The sequence below is a fragment of the Chiloscyllium plagiosum genome, unplaced genomic scaffold (assembly GCF_037043375.1).
Source record: "Chiloscyllium plagiosum isolate Xiang-an unplaced genomic scaffold, Cpla_swu_hap1 HiC_scaffold_19, whole genome shotgun sequence".
NCBI lineage: Eukaryota > Metazoa > Chordata > Chondrichthyes > Orectolobiformes > Hemiscylliidae > Chiloscyllium > Chiloscyllium plagiosum.
In genome coordinates, this window is record NW_028270157.1 from 73,369,067 (window position 1) to 73,390,737 (window position 21,671).

Genomic DNA, 21,671 nt, shown 5'->3' on the forward strand with positions numbered 1-21,671 from the left:
CACCCTTACAACTACCTTCCTACACCCATACAACTACCTTCCTACACCCTTACAACTACCTTCCTATACCCTTACAACTACCTTCCTATACCCTTACAACTACCTTCCTATACCCTTACAACTACCTTCCTACACCCTTACAACTACCTTCCTACACCCATACAACTACCTTCCTACACCCTTACAACTACCTTCCTATACCCTTACAACTACCTTCCTACACCCTTACAACTACCTTCCTATACCCTTACAACTACCTTCCTATACCCTTACAACTACCTTCCTATACCCTTACAATTACCTTCCTACACCCTTACAACTACCTTCCTACACCCTTACAACTACCTTCCTACACCCTTACAACTACCTTCCTACACCCATACAACTACCTTCCTATACCCTTACAACTACCTTCCTATACCCTTACAACTACTTTCCTATACCCTTACAACTACCTCGTTACCCTTACAACTACCTTCCTATACCCTTACAACTACCTTCCTATACCCTTACAACTACCTTCCTACACCCTTACAATTACCTTCCTATACCCTTACAACTACCTTCCTACACCCTTACAACTACCTTCCTATACCCTTACAACTACCTTCCTATACCCTTACAACTACCTTCCTACACCCTTACAACTACCTTCCTACACCCTTACAACTACCTTCCTACACCCTTACAACTACCTTCCTATACCCTTACAACTACCTTCCTATACCCTTACAACTACCTTCCTACACCCTTACAACTACCTTCCTACACCCTTACAACTACCTTCCTATACCTTTACAACTACCTTCCTACACCCTTACAACTACCTTCCTATACCTTTACAACTACCTTCCTACACCCTTACAACTACCTTTCTATACCCTTACAACTACCTTCCTATACCCTTACAACTACCTTCCTATACCCTTACAAGTACCTTGTTACTAAAACATCTGTTTAACTCAGCCTTAAAAATATTCAAAGAGTCTGCCACCACGGCTTTCTGGGGTTCCAGAGTCTCACAACTCTCTCAGGGAAAGAAAATATCCTCTTCATCTCTGTCTTAAATGGGAGCCGGAGTCTCTCCCTCAATGGGAAACATCATTTTCATATCCACTCTATCAAATCTCCTCAGGATCTTACACATAAGATTGACACTTATTGTTCTAAATTATAATAGATACAAGTTCAACCAAGGTGAAAAGTTTAAGGGGGATACACGCAGCAAGTACTTTACACAGAGGGTGGTAGGTGTCTGGAACGTGTTGCCAGCAGAGGCAGGCACGATAGATTCATTTAAGATGTGACTGGACAGATGCATGAGTCGGTGTGGAACAGAGGGATACAGATGCTTAGGAATTGGGCGACTGGTTTAGACAGTAGATTTGGATCGGCTCAGGCTTGGAGGGCCGAAGGACCTGTTTCTGGGCTGTAAACGTTCTTTGTTCTTTGTTTTAACCTCTCCTCATCAGATAATGCCTTCATTCCAGGAATCACTCATATAAACCCACTCTGAATTGCTTCTCATGCTATTATATTCTTTCTTAAATGAGGAGCCAGGGATAATGTCTGCATGTCAGGATGATCCAAGCATATTGAGCAGTTTTAAAGATTAAAAACAGGACCTGGTAGTTGTCCAGCCAGATTTAGCAGTGGTTGGTAGCAATGACTTGCCATATCCTTTCAAGTTAGCACCTTTTAGATTAAAGCAGCAGAGGGCCGTAGAAGGGAAAATGGCCAATGGAAAATGGGCTTTAAGGGGAGGTGTAAGAGTTTGGGTGAACAGACCATTCTGCTGAAGGGAAGGTCAGGATCTGGACAGCAGGGAATCTTTGAAAGTAAAGTTGTAAGTGAATTGCGGAGAGTGGTTTCAAGAAACAGATACAGAAAGAAAGATTTGGACTTTTTAAATAGGTTTTTGGATTTGGATTTGGATGATTGCCAGATTGGCTGGAGAATCGAAGGGTATGAAGCTGGAAAAGCACAGTGGGTCAGGCAGCATTCGAGGAGTAGGGGAGTCGATGTTTCGAGCATTAGCTCTTTATCAAGATTCCAGCATCACACTCTTCGACTCTGATTTCCAGCGCCCTGCAGTCCTCACTTTCTCCTAGATTGGCTGGAGAACACAGCAAGAAATGAATCAGACTCAACCTTATCCGTGGCCAATAGGATGAGAAATTAGGAAGTATATTTACACAAGAGAAACCGAATTCCATAGGCAACAATTCATATTTGATCAATGGTTAATTATAAATCTGAGATCAGCTTTCAAAGCAAAATTTGTAAAAGATATGATGGATAGGTGTTAGCTTCAAGATCAGCCACGATCTTACTAAGGGTGGAACAAACTCAGGAAACAAATTGGCCTCCTCCTGTTCCTACCTTATCGAGTTGGCAAATGTATTTACCGACTTTGACCACTCTCGTCAGCGCAATGAGCTGCTTGCAGCCCTGAATCCAGGTGTTTAGGGCTTGGCTTCGGACATTGTTGGCCACGGGCTTCAACTCCCAATGCCTTCGGAGTGAAGGCTCCCCCGGACATAACAATCTCACGTCGTCCTCTCCATATTCACATCCATGACCTTTACTGCCATATCGGTTCATCACCGATCTGGCTCTATCCCAGTTGTGGGGTTAATACTATTTTTCAATTCCAGAATGGCTCTGCACTCACTTCCAGCAGCTGTTCCAACCACAACACAGAGGTGCATGGCCAGTTTGAACTTTAAATCATGCTAGTCACTCATAATTTTGGGTCTATGCTGAAGCAGACAGCCACACAACAGCACATTTAGTGCTGGCTACCCAGCAAAGTCACGTTAAATCACAGAATGGCATTGGTGTGATAAAGAGGTTGCTGCTCTGTGTTAATCTCACATGAGTTCTAATGCATGTTTCTTGGAGCTAACAACACATACTGTCCAGAGTGTCTGTACAACACCTCCGTAAACCCACAGCTAGAGACCTGCCATGTTATCGTTGGGTACAAATGTCCTGGGTGGGAGATTTGCTCATGTGATTCGGGAGAGTTTAAACTAACTTGGCAGGGGGGTGGGAATCAGAGCCACATGTCTGAGCGGGGGTCAGTTGCAGACGTCACAGTGATAGGATATATTGAATCTTAAAGGAAGGTTTCTCACGTGATGAAACAAAGGGATCAGTTAAAGTGTGTATGCTTTAATGCAAGGAGTGTCCAAAATAAGAGTGAGGAACTTAGAGCATGGATCAGTACTTGGAACTACGATGTTTTGGCCATAATGGAGACGTGGGTTTCACTGGGGCAGGAATGGTTGCTTGATGTTCCAGGGTTTAGAACGTTTAAAAAGAACAGGGAGGGTGGAAAAAGAGGAGGGGGTGTAGCAATGCTAATCAGAGAGTGCATCACAGCTACAGAAACGAAGGTTGTTGAGGAAGGTTTATCTACTGAGTCAGTATGGGTGGAAGTTAGGAACAGCAAGAGAACAGCCATTGCATTGGGGGTTTTCTACAGACCCCCTAATAGCAGTAGAGAGATTGAAGATCTCATAAGCGGGCAGATTCTGGAAAAATGCAAAAGTAGCAGGGTTGTTGTTACGGGTGATTTCAACTTTCCCAATATCAACTGGAACCTCCAAAGTGCAGATGGTTTGGATGGAGCCGTTTTTGTCGGCTGTGTTCAGGAGGGTTTCCTTACTCAGTATGTAGACAGACCGATGAGGGGAGAGGCCATTTTGGATTTGGTGCTCGGCAACGAGCCAGGACAGGTGTCAGATCTTGCAGTGGGAGAGCACTTTGGTGACAGTGATCACAACTGCCTCACATTTAGCATAGCCTTGGAAAGTGAAAGGAGCAATTACCGCGGGAAGATATTCAATTGGGGAAAGGAAATTATGACGTTATCAGACAGGAGTTGGGAAGTATAGACTGGGAGCAATTGTTCCACAGAAAGGGCACAGCAGATATGTGGGGACTATTTAAGGTGCAGTTGTTGCGAGTGATGCACAAATTTGTTCCTCTGAGGCAGGTAAGAAGGGGTAAGATTAAGGAACCTTGGATGACAAGAACAGAGGAACTTCTCGTCAAAAGGAAGAAGGCAGCTCAAATAAGGTGAGGAAGTAAGGATCTAGCACAGTTTTAGAGGATTACAAGCTTGCTAGAAAGGAGTTCAGAAATGGACGGAGGACAGCCAGGAGGGGGCACGAAAAAGGCCTGGCAAGAAGGATTAGGGAGAACCCAAAGGCATTTTACTCATACGTGAGGAATAAGAAATTGATCAGGGAGAAGGTAGGGCCGATCAGGGATTACGGAGGGAACTTGTGCGTGGAGTCTGAGCAGATAAGGGAAGCCCTAAATGAGTTTTTTGCTTCGGTTTTCACCAAGGAAAGGGAACTTGTTATAAATGAAAACTTAGAGGAGCTGGGATAGAGTCTTGACCAGATCTAGATTGATGAAGTCGATATGCTGGAAATTTTGGAAAACATTAAGATTGATAAGTCCCCAGGGCCAGACCAGATTTATCCCAGGCTGCTCCGGTAAGTGAGAAAGGAGGTTGCTAAGCCGCTGGCGAGGATATTTGCCCCCTCACTCTCCACGGGAGTCGTACCGGAGGATTGGAAGGAGGCGAATGTTGTTCCTTTTTTTAAGAAGGGTAGTAGGGAAATCCCTGGCAATTACAGACCAGTCAGTCTTACGTCTGTGGTCAGCAAGGTTGTGGAAAGAATTCTGAGGGATAGGAATTATGACTATTTGGCAAAGCATAGTGTGATTAAAGGCAGTCAGCATGGCTTTGTGAGGGGCAGGTCATGCCTCACAAATCTTATTGAGTTCTTTGAGGAGGTGTCAAGACAGGTCGACGACGGTAGAGCAGCGGATGTGGTGGACTTCAGCAAGGCATTTCAGAGGGTTCTCCATGGTAGGCTCATTTATAAAGTCAGGAAGTATGGCTATCTGGATTCAGAATTGGATGGCTGACAGAAGGCAGAGAGTGGTTGGAGATGGAAAGTATTCTGCCTGGAAGACAGTGTTGAGTGGTGTCCTGCAGGGCTCTGTTCTTGGGCCTCAGCTCTTTGTAGTTTTTATAAATGACTTGGATGAGGAGGTTGAGGGGTGGGTTAGTAAATTTACAGATGACACAAAGGTTGGAGGTGTCGTCGATAGTGTAGAGGGCTACTGCAGGCTGCAGCGCGACATAGACAGGATGCAGAGCTGGGCTGAGATATGGCAGATGGAGTTCAACTTGGATAAATGCGAAGTGATGCATTTTGGAAGGTCGAACTCGAATGCTGAATATAGGATTAAAGACAGGATTCTTGGCAGTGTGGAGGAACAGAGGGATCTGGGTGTGCAAGTACATAGATCCCTCAAAGATGCCACCCAAGTGGATAGGGTTTTAAGAAAGCATATGGTGTTTTGGCTTTTATTAACAGGGGGATCAAGTTTAAGAGCTGTGAGGCTACAGCTCTACAAGTCCCTGGTGAGACCACACTTGGAATATTGTGTCCAGTTCTGGTCGCCCTACTATAGGAAAGATAGAGGCTTTGGAGAGGGTGCAAAGAAGGTTTCCCAGGATGCTGCGTGGACTGGAGGGCTTGCCTTATGAGGAGAGAAGGAGGAAGAGAGGAGACCTGATTGAGGTATACAAGATAATGAGTCAAATAGATAGAGTCAATAGCCAGAGACTTTTCCCCAGGGCAGGATTAACTGGTACGAGGAGTCATAGTTTGAAGATATTAGGAGGAAGGTATAAAGGAGACGTCAGAGGTGGGTTCTTTGCACAGAGAGTTGTGAATGCATGGAATGCATTGCCAGCGGTGGTGGTGGAAGCGAAGTCATTGGGGACATTTAAGCAACTGCTGGACATGCACATGGATAGCAGTGAGTTGAGGGTGCGTAGGTTAACTTACTATGTTTTACATTAGGATTAAACCTCGGCACAACATCGTGGGCCAAAGGGCCTGTTCTGTGCTGTACTTTTCTATGTTCTATGTTCTATATCTAGGCAAAGGGCCAGCAGATTCATCAACATACTGCCTTGTCTGAAACATTCCAAACGTCCAAGTGATTGGAACATAGTTTAAACCTTTGAGAACCTTTTAAAAAGTAACAAACAGTGTAACTGGATACCACTTCCCTTTTCCAATGTCTAAATGACAGTGATATCAGAAGATTTCTGGGATGTGGATAATTTCTGAGGTGGAAATCCCTGGGTAAAGAGGTGTAGAAAATCTAGGAATAATTTTGGGTCAGGTGAATCCAGCGAGTTGCATTGCCTGTACTCACCAAGGGGATTACATTGGGCCAACTACAGATAGTTCTCCTTGCTCTGTGCCACCGTTGAGGCTTCAAGAACTCTTCTCAATTACCTCCTTCCAAAAAGCTTCTAGAGAGCCACAATGTGCATTCAGTCCACCAATAGGCACAGTACACATGAACTTCACTGTAAGACAATTTCAGCAACAGTAGCTTATACATGGCCTTTTTTGACATCACTGTGTCAACTGGGGGAGATAATGGAGCTTTCTCCTCAAATGCAGCTGCCCACAGAAATTAGTCACCATCCTTACTGGCATTCACTGACATCCCAATCCCTTGAGAATCATCATCATTGATGCCTCCACAAAACTATGGAAATCCATTGGCAGGATAGACACCCCAGTATCAATGTCCTCTCTCAGGACAGACGCTCCAGTATCAGGGTCCTCTCTCAGGACAGACGCTCCAGTATCAGGGTCCTCTCTCAGAACAGACGCTCCAGTATCAGGGTCCTCTCTCAGGACAGACGCTCCAGTATCAGGGTCGTCTCTCAGGATAGAAGCTTCAGTATCAGGGACCTCTCTCAGGATAGATGCTCCAGTATCAGGGTCCCCTCTCAGGACAGACGCTCCAGTATCAGGGTCCTCTTTCAGAACAGACGTTCCAGTATCAGGGCCCTCTGTCAGGACAGACGCTCCAGTATCAGGGTCCTCTCTCAGGACAGACGCTCCAGTATCAATGCCCTCTCTCAGGACAGACGCTCCAGTATCAGGGTCCTCTCTCAGGACAGACGCTCCAGTATCAGGGTCCTCTCTCAGTATAAACGCTCCAGTATCAGGGTCCTCTCTCAGAATAAACGCTCCAGTATCAGGGTCGTCTCTCAGGATCGACGCCCTCTCTCAGAACAGACGCTCCAGTATCAATGTCCTCTCTCAGGACAGATGCTCCAGTATCAGGGTCCTCTCTCAGGACAGACGCACCAGTATCAGAGTCCTCTCTCAGGATAGATGCTCCAGTATCAGGGTCCTCTCTCAGGATAGACACTCCAGTATCAAGGTCCTCTCTCAGGATAGACACTCCAGTTTCAGGGTCCTCTCTCAGGATAGACGCTCCAGTATCAGGTTCCTCTCTCAGGACAGACGCTCCAGTATCAGGGTCCTCTCTCAGGACAGACGCTCCAGTATCAATGTCCTCTCTCAGGATCGACGCTCCAGTATCGGGGTCCTCTCTCAGAACAGACGCTCCAGTATCAATGTCCTCTCTCAGGACAGACGCTCCAGTATCAGCGACCTCTCTCTCAGGACAGATGCTCCAGTATCAGGGTCATCTCTCAGGATAGATGCTCCAGTATCAGGGTCCTCTCTCAGGACAGACGCTCCAGTATCAGGGTCCTCTCTCAGGACAGACGCTCCAGTATTGAGGTCCTCTCTCAGGACAGACGCTCCAGTATCAGGGTCCTCTCTCAGGACAGACGCTCCAGTATCAGGGTCCTCTCTCAGGACAGACGCTCCAGTATCAGGGTCCTCTCTCAGGACAGACGCTCCAGTATCAGGGTCCTCTCTCAGGACAGACGCTCCAGTATCAGGGTCCTCTCTCAGGACAGACGCTCCAGTATCAGGGTCCTCTCTCAGGACAGACGCTCCAGTATCAGGGTCCTCTGTCAGGACACACGCTCCAGTATCAGGGTCCTCATTCAGGACAGACGCTCCAGTATCAGGGTCCTCTCTCAGGACAGACGCTCCAGTATCAGGGTCCTCTCTCAGGACAGACGCTCCAGTATCAGGGTCCTCTCTCAGGATAGATGCTCCAGTATCAGGGTCCTCTCTCAGGACAGACGCTCCAGTATCAGGGTCCTCTGTCAGGGCAGACGCTCCAGTGTCAATGTCCTCATTCAGGACAGACGCTCCAGTATCAGGGTCCTCTCTCAGGATAGATGCTCCAGTATCAGGGTCCTCTCTCAGGACAGACGCTCCAGTATCAGGGTCCTCTGTCAGGGCAGACGCTCCAGTGTCAATGTCCTCATTCAGGACAGACGCTCCAGTATCAGGGTCCTCTCTCAGGATAGATGCTCCAGTATCAGGGTCCTCTCTCAGGACAGACGCTCCAGTATCGAGGTCCTCTCTCAGGACAGACGCTCCAGTGTCAATGTCCTCTCTCAGGACAGACGCTCCAGTATTGAGGTCCTCTCTCAGGACAGACGCTCCAGTATCAGGGTCCTCTCTCAGGACAGACGCTCCAGTATCAGGGACCTCTCTCAGGCCAACACCCTGCCATTTAAGTCACTGATCACAGTCAATCAGCTGCCTTGCCTGAGCCACAGGGTCCAAATGTCTGACACATGAATTTGAAACCAAGCTCATCACTTGGAGCTCCATCAAAATCAGTAGTTACTCAGACAACAGCGAAAACAAACAGCAACATCCGCAAATCCTCCCCGAGGAAATGCAACATGCTCATAAACTCAAGAATCTTATGCCTCAGAGTTCCATAACGGCTGTCCCTAGAGGTCAAGGATGTCTACCTTCCAGTCAGGACTTGTGGGTCCTGACCACCATGAGTAACTCTGACAAGCCCATATGGAGAACAGGTGAAAATAGTATAAAGAGCAAAATCCTGAACATCTACCCTGTCCTCTCCCCTTCAGACACCTTCAGCAGGTTGTATGGAACCAACTTTAGGCTGTTCAGTTAGCTTAGGACCCACAACTCCTGACTAGACGGTAGACATCCTTGACCCCAAGGGACAGCTGTTATGGACCAGATCAAATACCTTCAAAACATGTTGAGAAGATAGCTTACTCCCCAACCTTTTCTTATTTTTAAAGGCAAGTGTAAGGGATTATGTTCTGAATGAAATTTGATTGGTCAAACTACCAGGCTTGAAACAAAACACATGTTACTGTTACACTATAATTACAATACAAACAAAAGAAAGAAGAATTGGAATAACCGAACTCTGTTGGAAAACTTAACACAATAATAGATTATTTAACTACTAAATAGCAACTGTTTCAATATTGTAATATCCCATAAACACATCATTAGTAAAGGCAAATTCAGTAAAATAGTTTGTCTCACATGCAGTTCACCATTCCAGGCGGAAAAACAAGAGATAAGTCTGAGAGAGAAAGAAGTTAAGTGTTTTGCAAGGTGAGGTGTATTGCAGTTTCCAAACCCCAATTGATATTGAAAGCTAAAAGTAAAATCCTGGTTCTGTGGGTGCTTAACCCCACCCATTAGGCTGCTTCTATTGTTCCAACTTTAAAAAAAAAGATAGCTACATTGCTGCGCTCAGAGCAAACAGCTCAGCTTCAAGTTTACAGCACTTTCTTTCAAAAGAAACATGATAGAACAAACCTTTCTCAAAGGCATATCCTGTAACACATCCTGAGACATCTTGTAGATACAGCCCAGAAATAGCCTATTCATGTGAACACCACAGACAAATAGAAAGAAATTACATTCTGTTTGGAATTGTGAAGAAACCAATATCAATACTCACAAGATCATCAACTCCGACTCATAGCGTACCAGGCTGTTCTTCTCCTGCACCAGTTTAAACCATTCCTGCATCAGCCGAGGATCGTCTTTCTTTCCCATTCCTGTTATCAAGCACATTGAAAATCAGGGCCCACAACACATAGTGCCACACATGCAGAGATTGAAGGAATGTGTTATCCACTGAAAAGCACACATCACTTGTATCTAGCGAGCTCACTCCAACACAACAAGCTTACTCCAAAAACATGGCCCAGTATAACACACTGATCTGAGTTCAAGATCATCATTCAGTGGGACCACTAGACAGATGCTTAGCAAACAGCCCCACTATATCTGTTAAATCCTCTGGCTGCTCTGCGTAAACCTCTCAGCATCTCTATAAGGTTCTAGTTCCCAACAATGACGTCTTCTTCTCTTTATAAACCAAACTGAATCCCTTGGTAATATTCCAGCCCGTAACTTACTCCAAGTGACTGTTTTTCTATTTATCAACCCCAAATTTCTCAATTAAATTCTAACTGCAAGCTCACTTCTGGGCATCTGTTATTCTACGTAGTTAAAACCTTAAATTCATGAGATAGATTCTGGAGTATTCCCTGAAATCTGTTACTCTAAATATGAGCTTCCCAAACCATCAGTAAGATTCCAGTCTGTACCTCAAATCACAGGAATCTAATACCCTATATATAAACATCTAAACCTCTCAATGAGATTTTGGCCTGTAATTCACTCCCCCAGGAATCAGGTGAAAGGATGTATAGTGCAGGTAATTGTGGCACGGTGGCTCAGTCATTAGCATCATTGCCTCACAGCACCAGACAAACATTCCCTTTCCCTCCACTGTTAGCATTCCCTAGGGGTCATTCCGTCTGGGACAGTCTGGTCCTCTCCTCGTCCACTCCCAACACCTCCCCACGGCATGTTCCCATTCAATTGCAGAAAGTACCTACTTGGCCATTTACTTATTCCCTCCTCACAACCCAGGCTCCAGACACACTGTCCAGGTGAAGCAGTGATTTACCTGCACTTTACTCAATTCAGTCTATTCTATTCACATGGTGATTGCTTTGCAGTCTGTCTGTATAACACGCTCTGTCTGTAAAAATGACCCAAAGTTTCTCATTGCCCGCCACTTCAACACACCATCATGTTCCCTGGCCAACCTTTCTGTCTTGGATCCACTGCAGTGCTCCAGTGAGGTTTAGCACAAGCTGGAAGAACAGCATATCATTTTCCACTTGGACACCCTGTAGTCTTCAGGTCTCAAAATCGAGTTCAATAATTTTACAATCTGAACACCTTCATTCCATGTCCTTGCAAATCCCAGGTCCTGTCATGACACAGGCTGCTATCAGCACAGTCAACCCATTTTTGCCTACTCATTGTCCTCGTTATCAACTTTTCTCCTTCATTGGCTTACTATCAACCATTCCTTTATCTGCCTAATTTTCATTCTCTCTAGGCTCCATTCTTTTCCCTCACACCCCCTGTTATGAGCATTAATTCCACCATTTCCTAACAACTATCAGTTTTGAAGAAGGGCCACTGGACTCTAAAAGCTAATGCTGCCTTCTCTCCACAGACGCTGCCAGACCTGCTGAGTTTTTTCAACATTTCTGTTGTTGTCTTAGGTAACTGTTATTCTATATATGAACAGCCCAAACTACTCGATTAGATTCCAGGCTATAATTCACTCCCGGATGTCATTCTATATGTTAACCTGCCAACCCCCCCAATTAGATTCCAGCCTGCTACTCACTCCTGGATGTCTTGCCATTTGACATAAGCTACCCCAAACCCTCACACAGAGTTGAGCTTGTTACTCATTCCTGGAAATCTGTTATTCTATATATAAACTAACCTGAACCTCTCAATTAGATTCCAGTCTGTAACTCACTCCCAGGATGTAATTCTATACATAAAACAGCTGAACCCCTCAGATTTCAGCTTGCTACTCATTCCCAGGTATCTGTTATTCGATATATAAATCAATCTCCCTAAACCCCTTGATTAGATTCCTGTCTGTAAGTCACTCCCAGATGTGTAATTCTGGATGTAAATGGGCTGAACACCTCACTCTTAAGTATCTGTTATTCTAATGTACCCACCCAGCTGAACCCCTCATTGAGATCCCAGTCTGTTACTCACTCCTGTTTATCACTGCATAAATGAGCTGACCCTTTCGATTAGATTCCAGCATACGACTGCTTAATCAAATGACCAAATGTTATTCCTCAGGTGTGATTTGTATCATGCTCCTGAGGTGCACATGAGAACACACCCACACATAGCACACAAACAAGTACATGTCACTCAGCCACACTGCTACATCAATGCATATGCACAAACTATCACACATGAAAGTACCTTTTCTTCCTCAGGAAAGCCCCCAGTTCTGGATCCAAATTAGCTGACAGCTTCTAACTAGATGACTCGATATGAAACTTGGCAGTTTATTGACACTCTCTCCTCTAACGTGGTCAATGATGATTCATGAATTTAGATTTGTGATTGATGTTTCAACATGCTGCCTTGCTGACTATGCAGATTCTATTCCTAGGCCATTGCACCATATCATCATACATTAAATACATTGTAGCTTAAACTTATACTTTATGTCTGAAATGTATATGTATAATGTCAGTGTTATAGAGTGGGGTGCTGTAACATCAGAGTTATAATGTGAGGACTGTAATTTCAGTGTTATAATGTGAGTGCTGTAATGTCAGTGTTATAATGTGAGGACTGTAATGTCAGTATTATACCGTGAGGGCTGTAATGTCAGTATTATACTGTGAGGGCTGTAATGGCAGTGTTATAATGTGAGGGCTGTGATGTCAGTGTTATACCGTGAGGGCTGTAATGTCAGTATTATACTGTGAGGACTGTAATGTCAGTGTTATAAGGTGAGGGCTGTAATGTCAGTGTTATAGCATGAGGGCTGTAACATCAGAGTTATAGTGTGAGGGCTGTAACGTCAGTGTTATAATGTGAGTGCTGTAATGTCAGTGTTATAATGTGAGGACTGTAATGTCAGTATTATACCGTGAGGGCTGTAATGTCAGTATTATACTGTGAGGGCTGTAATGGCAGTGTTATAATGTGAGGGCTGTGATGTCAGTGTTATACCGTGAGGGCTGTAATGTCAGTATTATAATGTGAGGACTGTAATGTCAGTGTTATACTGAGAGGGCTGTAATGTCAGTGTTATAATGTGAGGACTGTAATGTCAGTGTTATAGTGTGAGGGCTGTAATGTCAGTGTTATAATGTGAGGACTGTAATGTCAGTGTTATACCATGAGTGCTGTAATGTCAGTGTTATAATGTGAGGACTATAATGTCAGTATTATACCGTGAGGGCTGTAATGTCAGTGTTATAGGGTGAGGGCTGTAATGTCAGTATTATACTGTGAGGGCTGTAATGGCAGTGTTATAATGTGAGGGCTGTGATGTCAGTGTTATACCGTGAGGGCTGTGATGTCAGTGTTATACCGTGAGGGCTGTAATGTCAGTGTTATACCATGAGGGCTGTAATGTCAGTGTTATAATGTGAGGACTGTAATGTCAGTGTTATAGTGTGAGGGCTGTAATGTCAGTGTTATAATGTGAGGACTGTAATGTCAGTGTTATACCATGAGTGCTGTAATGTCAGTGTTATAATGTGAGGACTGTAATGTCAGTATTATACCGTGAGGGCTGTAATGTCAGTGTTATAGGGTGAGGGTTGTAATGTCAGTGTTATAGTGTGAGGACTGTAATGTCAGTGTTATAGTGTGAGGACTGTAATGTCAGTGTTATAAGGTGAGGGCTGTAATGTCAGTGTTATAGCATGAGGGCTGTAACATCAGAGTTATAGTGTGAGGGCTGTAACGTCAGGGTTATAATGTGAGGACTGTAATGTCAGTGTTATACCGTGAGGGCTGTAATGTCAGTGTTATACCGTGAGGGCTGTAATGTCAGTGTTATACCGTGAGGGCTGTAATGTCAGTGCTTTATTGTGAGGGCTGTAATGTCAGTGCTTTACTGTGAGGGCTGTAATGTCAGTGTTATAGGGTGAGGGCTGTAATATCAGTGTTATAGGGTGAGGACTGTAATGTCAGTGTTGTAGCGTGAGGACTGTAATGTCAGTGTTATAAGGTGAGGGCTGTAATGTCAGTGTTATAGCATGACGGCTATAATACCAGTGTTATAGGGTGAGGGCTGTAATATCAGTGTTATAGCATGAGGGCTGTAATGTCAGTGTTATAGGGTGAGGGCTGTAATGTCAGTGCTTTATTGTGAGGGCTGTAATGTCAGTGCTTTATTGTGAGGGCTGTAATGTCAGTGTTATAGGGTGAGGGCTGTAATATCAGTGCTTTATTGTGAGGGCTGTAATGTCAGTGTTATAGGGTGAGGGCTGTAATGTCAGTGCTTTATTGTGAGGGCTGTAATGTCAGTGTTATAGGGTGAGGGCTGTAATGTCAGTGTTGTAGCGTGAGGACTGTAATGTCAGTGTTGTAGCGTGAGGGCTGTAATGTCAGTGTTATAGGGTGAGGGCTTTAATGTCAGTGCTTTATTGTGAGGGCTGTAATGTCAGTGTTATAGGGTGAGGGCTGTAATGTCAGTGTTAGAGCATGAGGGCTGTAATGTCAGTGTTGTAGCGTGAGGACTGTAATGTCAGTGTTATAGGGTGAGGACTGTAATGTCAGTGTTGTAGCGTGAGGACTGTAATGTCAGTGTTATAAGGTCAGGGCTGTAATGTCAGTGTTATAGCATGAGGGCTGTAATGTCAGTGTTGTAGCGTGAGGGCTGTAATGTCAGTGTTATAGCGTGAAGGCTGTAATGTCAGTGTTATAGGGTGAGGGCTGTAATGTCAGTGCTTTAGTATGAGGGCTACATCATGTTGTAGTGCGACAGCTGTAATGTCAGTGTTATGAAGTGAGGACTGTAACTTCAGAGTTATAGTGTGAGAGCTGTAATGTTAGAGTTATAGCATATGGGCTATAATGTGAGGGCTTTAATGTCAGTTTTATAGCGTGATGGCTGCAATGTCAGTGTTATAAAGCATGGCTTGTAATGTCAGAGTTATTCTGTGAGGACTGTTATGTCAGTGTTATAGCATGAGGGGTGTAATGTCATTGTTATACCATGAGGGCTGAAATGTCAGTATTATAGTGTACAGGTTGTAATGTCTGTGTTATAGCGTGACCACTGTAATGTTAGTGTTATCATGTGAGAGCTGTGTTATCAGGATGAAATATGAGGATTATAATGCCAGTTTTATAATTCAAGGGGTGTTTGGCAGGTGAGGACCAAATCCGGGACTGTTGTCCACTTTTTGGTTTCTGTCACAGGATCATGGTGCAGTTACATAACTCACTCTGACAATCTTGGTTGCAGGTTCCATTGCATGGTAGTTAGCTTCTCTTTCCCACAATTTCACATTTGTTCCCCTTCTGTAAGCAGCTGTGTTTTAGGTCTAACAGTGGAGCTGTGAATCACAGGGTGAACCTCAGCTCCAAGCCTGGAACCAGAAACAAAACATTCACCGCCTCTGGGAAAGCTTGCCAGGCTCTGAAAGACCGCCTTAGTCCTGCCTGCCTCTGGAGTTTTAAGGGGCTCTTAATGTATTTAATTCACTATAAATTTTCAAATAATGGCAATTCAAGATAACAGCTCAAAACAACTAGACAATATCACAGGATTGTTCCAATGCAGAAGGCGGCCATTTGACCCATCATGCCTGCACCAGCTCTTCAAATGAGCATGGTTACCTAGTGCTGACCTTCTGCCTTTTCCCCATCTGTGCAGACTATTTCTATCCAAATAAAATTCCAATGCCCTCGAGTGCCTCCATTGAACCTGCCTCCACCATATTTCCAGGCAGAGCATTCCAAAACCTAACTAATCCTTATCTGAAAAAAAGATTCTTCTCACATCACCCGTGCTTCTTTTGCACACTACTTTAAATCTTATTTGTGTTCCTTTTCTGATCAGAAACAGCTTCACCCTATCTACATTATCTGGCCCGTTCATGACTTTGAAAACCTCTACCAAACTTCCTCCCAAGGAGAACAGTCCCAATTTCATAATTTGTCCTCATCACTCAAGTTTCTAATTCCCGGAGCTATTCTTGTCAATCATTTTTTGCTCCACACCCTATTAATAAATATTAATAAATAAATATTAATAAATATTAATAAAGCCAAGAATGCTGTACGCATTACTTACTGTTCTCTCCACTTGTCCTGCCACCTTCAATGGTCTGTGCACACATCCATCCAGATTCCTCTGTCCTCCACCTCCTTTCAAACTGTATTCCCTAATTTATTGTTTTTCAGTGTTCTTCCGATCAAAATACATTACTTCACACTTTTCATTATTGAATCTCTACCTGCCACCTATCTGACCACTCCACTAACTTGTCAATGTCCTTTCGGAGTTCCTCACACTCCTCTTCACAGTTTACAACTCCTCCAAGTTTCGTATCACCTGCAAACTTTGAAATAATCCTCTACTCATCAAGATCCAGAGGTCCTGATACTGACCCATTACAAATCTTCCTCCAGCCTGAAAAAAAATCCACTGACCATTACTGTCTGTTTCCTATGATGCAGCCCATTTTGCATCCTTTACATTGTCTCTTTTATTCCATGACCCATAACTTTCCTCATGGGCCTGTCGTGTAACACTGTATTAAATGGCACATCAACAACATTAACCCTATCTTTTACCTTGTTACCTCTTCAAAACACTTGCAACTTAGACGATACGTCTTGAGTTAATCAACTGAGCTTCTTTCTCTTATTGGAACATTGTTCTTGATCTTAACTTTTAACTTGTTGCTTCCACGCCCTTACAGGGACAGGCCATTTAATCATAACCACAACCCAGTATAGAATTATTGGTGATTCCTGTCATTTCTATTTAATTGGCAAACTGTGATTGACAATCTTTGTTTATAACAGGCATCACACTCTGTGTTAAATTGTGTGTTTTTGACCTGTAGCCTGACATTTGCCCTCAAATCTGCAGTTTCATTAAACTGCAGCTGTTCCACTCTGACTGACCTCACCTTGTATTTAACTAACAATGATCACAAATATTGGCCTTAAAGATCAGAGGTCTACTTTAGCTGAGCATCATTTGGAATAAAATACCTGTCATAAAGAGGTACAGCATCCCTATATCCTTATAAAGGAACCTCATTTTAATGTAATACCATTTTGTTCTGTTATAATATCAGATTTTGTTTCAACCTAATACACAAAACCCTGTATATAATGTCCATACTGTCTGCTTCCTCAGCCCCTACCCTGTGCTGATTCTTGCTCAATATTTGTAGATTCCAATTTGCTCCTGAATTCACCTTTGCTGGATAAAGTTTGAAAGGCTCAGAGTCTCCACGGGCAGCTGACTGAGGCTTGAGGTTATTGTGGCTGCAGCAAAATGGTGTGGGTTGGGGATTCACAGCCAAAGGGATGTATCAGGCAATTCAACAAGGTGGATGCTTGCAGAACTGAAGAGAAAAGCTGGGTGCATGAAACAAAGCTCAGTCAGTGAGATGCAAGCAAGCAGCTTGGGGGTGAAGTGTTATTGCAGATGGGATGAAATGAGTCACTGCGAGCAGGCATCCAGGCAGAGTACAGTCCCTGGCAGGTTCTTTAACACTCTGGTCTGTGCCATGACCCCAGTTCTCTGCACCAGCAAAATTGTGGGTCCTTCACAAACTCAAAACCCACACATGCTTGCCAGTGGAAAGGAATTCGAGTGCTAGAAATTGTCTTCAGACAGGAACCTTTCTTAGCTCGCTCCTATACTCTCTCATTAACTGAATTCTCTCTTCATTTACTGACCCTCGACCTCTCCAACTACTGCCCCCTTTCTCTTCATTCAGTGCCCCTTCTGCTCAGTTTTATTGCCCGAGTGAGCAATCCTCCCTCAGTGACATTACTCATTATCTACTACGTCTATTCGGATTCTAGACTAACCCTCACCTATCCCTCCCCAGTCCCATTCATTTTCTAAAATCTTCCTTCACTGGTAGCTATTCAACTACTGGGATTAAGGAGAGCTTCATTGCTCTTCAACCACTGGCCACAGTTAGAAACTGACAATGGGGGGTCAGTCACAATGGCAAAGCCTGTGTGTCAGCCAACACAGACTTCAATTTCAGACACTCCACATGTGGAGCTTGGGCTGGAAACAGATGTGGGGATGAGCGAGAAATTATAGAGTCATAGAGATGTACAGCACGGAAACATGTGTAGCATTTGATCAAAAGGGAGCTTACATATGGGGGAGCCAGGGGTGTGTGGGTAAATGGGAGACATAGGAGCAATTACAGAATAGGGAATCGGTAAAATTCTGGCAAGCAGGAGATTGTGGGGGTGTCAGGGAAAGCCAGGTTGAGGAGACAGGGATAATTGGGAAATGGAGTGGGAGAGATCTGGAAATGGAAGAATGTGAAAGATTCCCAGGATTATTAAGCAGGAGGAAGGAGAAAGGTTCAGCTGACTGAAGGAGGAACTGGGACATTGCAGTTGAGGACTGGGTTCAAAGGAATGGGGTTGAGGTGGAGGTTTGCGAGAGAAGTGAGTCTTAGAGCAAGGGTGCTATTGAGGACTGGAATTGACTTGTCATCCCACCAATCCTTCCCCAAGGACCTGTGAAGTTGTCCTAATCTCCCTCTCAAACTCTGCCTTACTAGCTTGATGCCTTCATCCCATTCATTTCAGTTTGTTCCACTTTAGACTCACTAACCCTCAGCCCCTCACAGGTTTTTGATTTGAATTCGCACTTGACCAGGTGCCCAAAGGAAGTGTACTGAGCCTCGGGCTCCAGGAAGCCCCGGTGGTTATGGTATTCCTTTGCGGGCTTGCTCTACGTTACCTCGGTTGTGGGTACAGCAGTGGCAGAAGGAAAGAGGTCTTCGCCGCGGAGCTCCAACAAGGGCCTCAACTTCAACAAGAGAGGTGAAAGAGAAGCAAAGCACAGGAGCAGAGTGTGAGAGGGACAGAAGAAGAGGGCGAAGGAAAGAATCTAATAATGTGAGGGGGGAGAAACAAATGGGAGGAAATGACAAGGGAAACAAGAATAGGATGAGATAGTGCCACTGTGTGCGGCAATCCTGAAACCAATAGCAGATACCAGGCATGCAATCCAGGGTTAATCAACGAGACATCTCTAAGGTGGCCTATAATGAGAAACACTGTCCAGTTTTCAAAATCTCAAATGTATCGTTACCAACCTACCCAAAGCACTTTCAGAGTGGGCCACAGCACAACCACAACAACCCACTGCATCATGGGAAGCCGGGGCAAGACACTAACACAATACTGCACCAAAGCTGAAATATCATCACAGTAACCATATTAACAGTAAGTCTCAGCACTTCACCGTCAAACTGAGGGCTGAGAGGAGTGACAGCTAGAGAGAGAGAGAAAACAAGAAAGTAAATCAGACAGTCAATGAGACAGAACTGGAGGGCGAAACAGACAGAGAGAGATGCAAGGTTTGTGAAGGTTTGTAGCTCAGGTTGAGGTTTAGAGTGTAGGTTTGTTTGCTGAGCTGTAGGTTTGATATCCATGATGTTTCATTACCTGGCTAGGTATCATCATCAGTGGCGACCTCCAAGTGAAGTGAAGCTGTTGTCTCCTGCTTTCTATTTATATCTTTCTCCTGGATGTCAAACCTACAGCTCAGCGAGCAAACCTACACCCTAGACAGACAGAGCTATACAAAGTATGTGTGAGAGAAGGTAAAATAGAGAGAGAGAGAGTGTGTGAGAGTGAGAAATTTGAGAAAAATAGTGTAAATGTCAGAATGGAAAGCCCAGCACCAAATAAAGAAGCAAAACCTCAAAGTTAAAAATCTCTGGCAACTGATGTAGGGGAAATGCGATTAGAGAAATGAACGTGTGAATGACTGGTGTGGAAGAAGTGGGTTCCGGTTTGTGCAATACTGGTATCAATATTCAGGAAAGTCTCTGCCAATGAGGCAGTCTTCATCTGAATATTACCAGATCTGGTGTTCTTACTGAGTGCATAATAGCTGAGAAGATTTTAAATTCAATCATGAGGGAAAGGGATCAAACTGAGAAAGATAGGAAATTGTGGGTGGACTGTGACAGGAAGGGATAGACAGTACAAATCTAAGAGAAAAGGAACAGATAAAGTTAAACAGAAGTAATAAAATGACAAAACTGATGGCTCTGTATCTGAATACACATAACATTCAAAGGAAAACAAATGCGCAAATAAAAATGACTAAACAGGATCTAGTAACCATTCCAGAGCGTGACCTGAATGTTGAAATGTGGTTAAGAATGACAGGGCGTTAGGCCATACCAGGGGTGGCTCTGTCAATTAATGATGGCATTACCACAATAGGGAGGGGTGACCCACTTTGAGGAAAATAAAATGGTTTAGATAGAGATAATAAGAAAAATAATAAAGACAGGACATCATTTGTGGTGTAAGGGCATCCTAACAATTACCATGCAGTAGGATGGAGGTTAAAGAAAGAAACAATAGGAGCTTGCGAGAAAGGCATGGTGATAATCGTGACAGATCTTAATCTACATACAGACCAGAAAAATCAGATAGGCAAATGGGGCCGAGAAGATGAATTTGTTGAATGTTGTTGGAATAATCTCTTAGAACAGCACATTCTAGAACCAACCAGAGAAATGTTATGTAGACCTAGTATTGAGCAATGAGATAGCATTAATTCATTATCTCTTGAGCAGATGCACCTAGGCAGCTGTAATCACAATGTGATTGCATTTTACAATCAGTTTGAGGGAAAAAAGAGTGGGTCAAAGCCTAGAATTTTAAACTTTAACAGGGCAATTATGAGAGCTAAAGTAGGCTGAGGCTATATCAATACAGATGTAGTGCCAGAGGTTTAAGGCGATATTTCAGAATACACATAGTAGATACATTCTAATGAGAAGAAAAATTCTAACTATTTGTGGTTAACTAAAATAAAAAAGTTTGATATATCTTTAAAAGGTATAAATTGAGAGTAAACAGTGGCAGTTGAGAAGACTGTGCCGAATGTTTTAAAAAGTAAAGTTTGAGGTGGTAAAACTTAGAGTATGAGAGAAAGCTAGCTCGAAATATAAAAACAAATAGTTTCGGTAGGATTTAAGAAAACGTTTTAAAAAAGTGTATTTGTCCTATAGAAATTGGGTCTGGGGAATTAATCATGGAAAATAAGGAAATAGCAGCTGAATTGGAGTCGTCTTCACTGCAGAGGACACAAGAAATATCCCAGAAATAGCAGTAAATTAGAAAATGGAAGAGAGAGAGGAAAGTAATAAAATTACATCACCAGGAAAGTGGCTTGAGAGATAGCTGATGTATTGGTTGTGATTTTTAAGCTTCACTAGATTGGGGAAGGTCCATTAGATTGGAAAATACCAAATGCAAAATGAAGGGAGACAGGGAGCATGAAACTACAGGCCAATTAAGTAACAACTGCCATAGGAAGGATGTTCGAACCTATTGTTGTTAAAGACAAGGGCAGCAGAGTGGCTCAGTGGTTAGCACTGCTGCCTCACAGCACCAGGGTCCCAGGTTCGATTCCAGCCTCGGGTGACTGACTGTGTGGAGTTTGCACATTCTCCCCGTGGGTTTTCTCCGGGTGCTCTGGTTTCCTCCCACAGTCCAAAGATGTGCAGGTCAGGTGGATTGGCCATGCTAAATTGCCCATAGTGTGAGGTGCATTACTCAGAGGGAAATGGGTCTGGGTGGGTTACTCATCGGAGGGTCGGTGTGGACTGGTTGGGCTGAAGGGCCTGTTTCCATACTGTAGGGAATCTAATCTAATCTATGGAAGGCCACTTAGAAAGGTTCAAGGTGATCAGGCAAAGCCAGCATGGTCTTGCCTTTAAGCAAATGCCTTTAACCAATTCATTGCAGTTCTTTAATTAAGGTAATGTGGATAGAAGCCAA

General features: G+C 43.9%; 1 protein-coding gene across 6 annotated transcripts in view; it reads right to left on the reverse strand.

Annotated features, from left to right (window-relative positions):
- The window catches only part of LOC122562959 (F-actin-monooxygenase MICAL3-like), a 587,087-nt gene that overhangs the window by 23,336 nt on the left and 542,080 nt on the right, over positions 1 to 21,671 (reverse strand). For 3 of the 6 annotated variants that reach the window (XM_087997541.1, XM_087997538.1, XM_087997537.1), the window contains 2 exons: positions 18,604 to 18,672; positions 9,733 to 9,832 (listed from right to left, as the gene is read on the reverse strand). In XM_087997541.1, coding sequence (XP_087853667.1) covers positions 9,733 to 9,832; positions 18,604 to 18,672 — 169 coding nt within the window. Of the gene's footprint in view, positions 1 to 9,732; positions 9,833 to 18,603; positions 18,754 to 21,671 lie in introns of all 6 variants that reach the window. The other 3 variants (XM_087997540.1, XM_087997539.1, XM_087997535.1) reach the window with 2 other exon arrangements.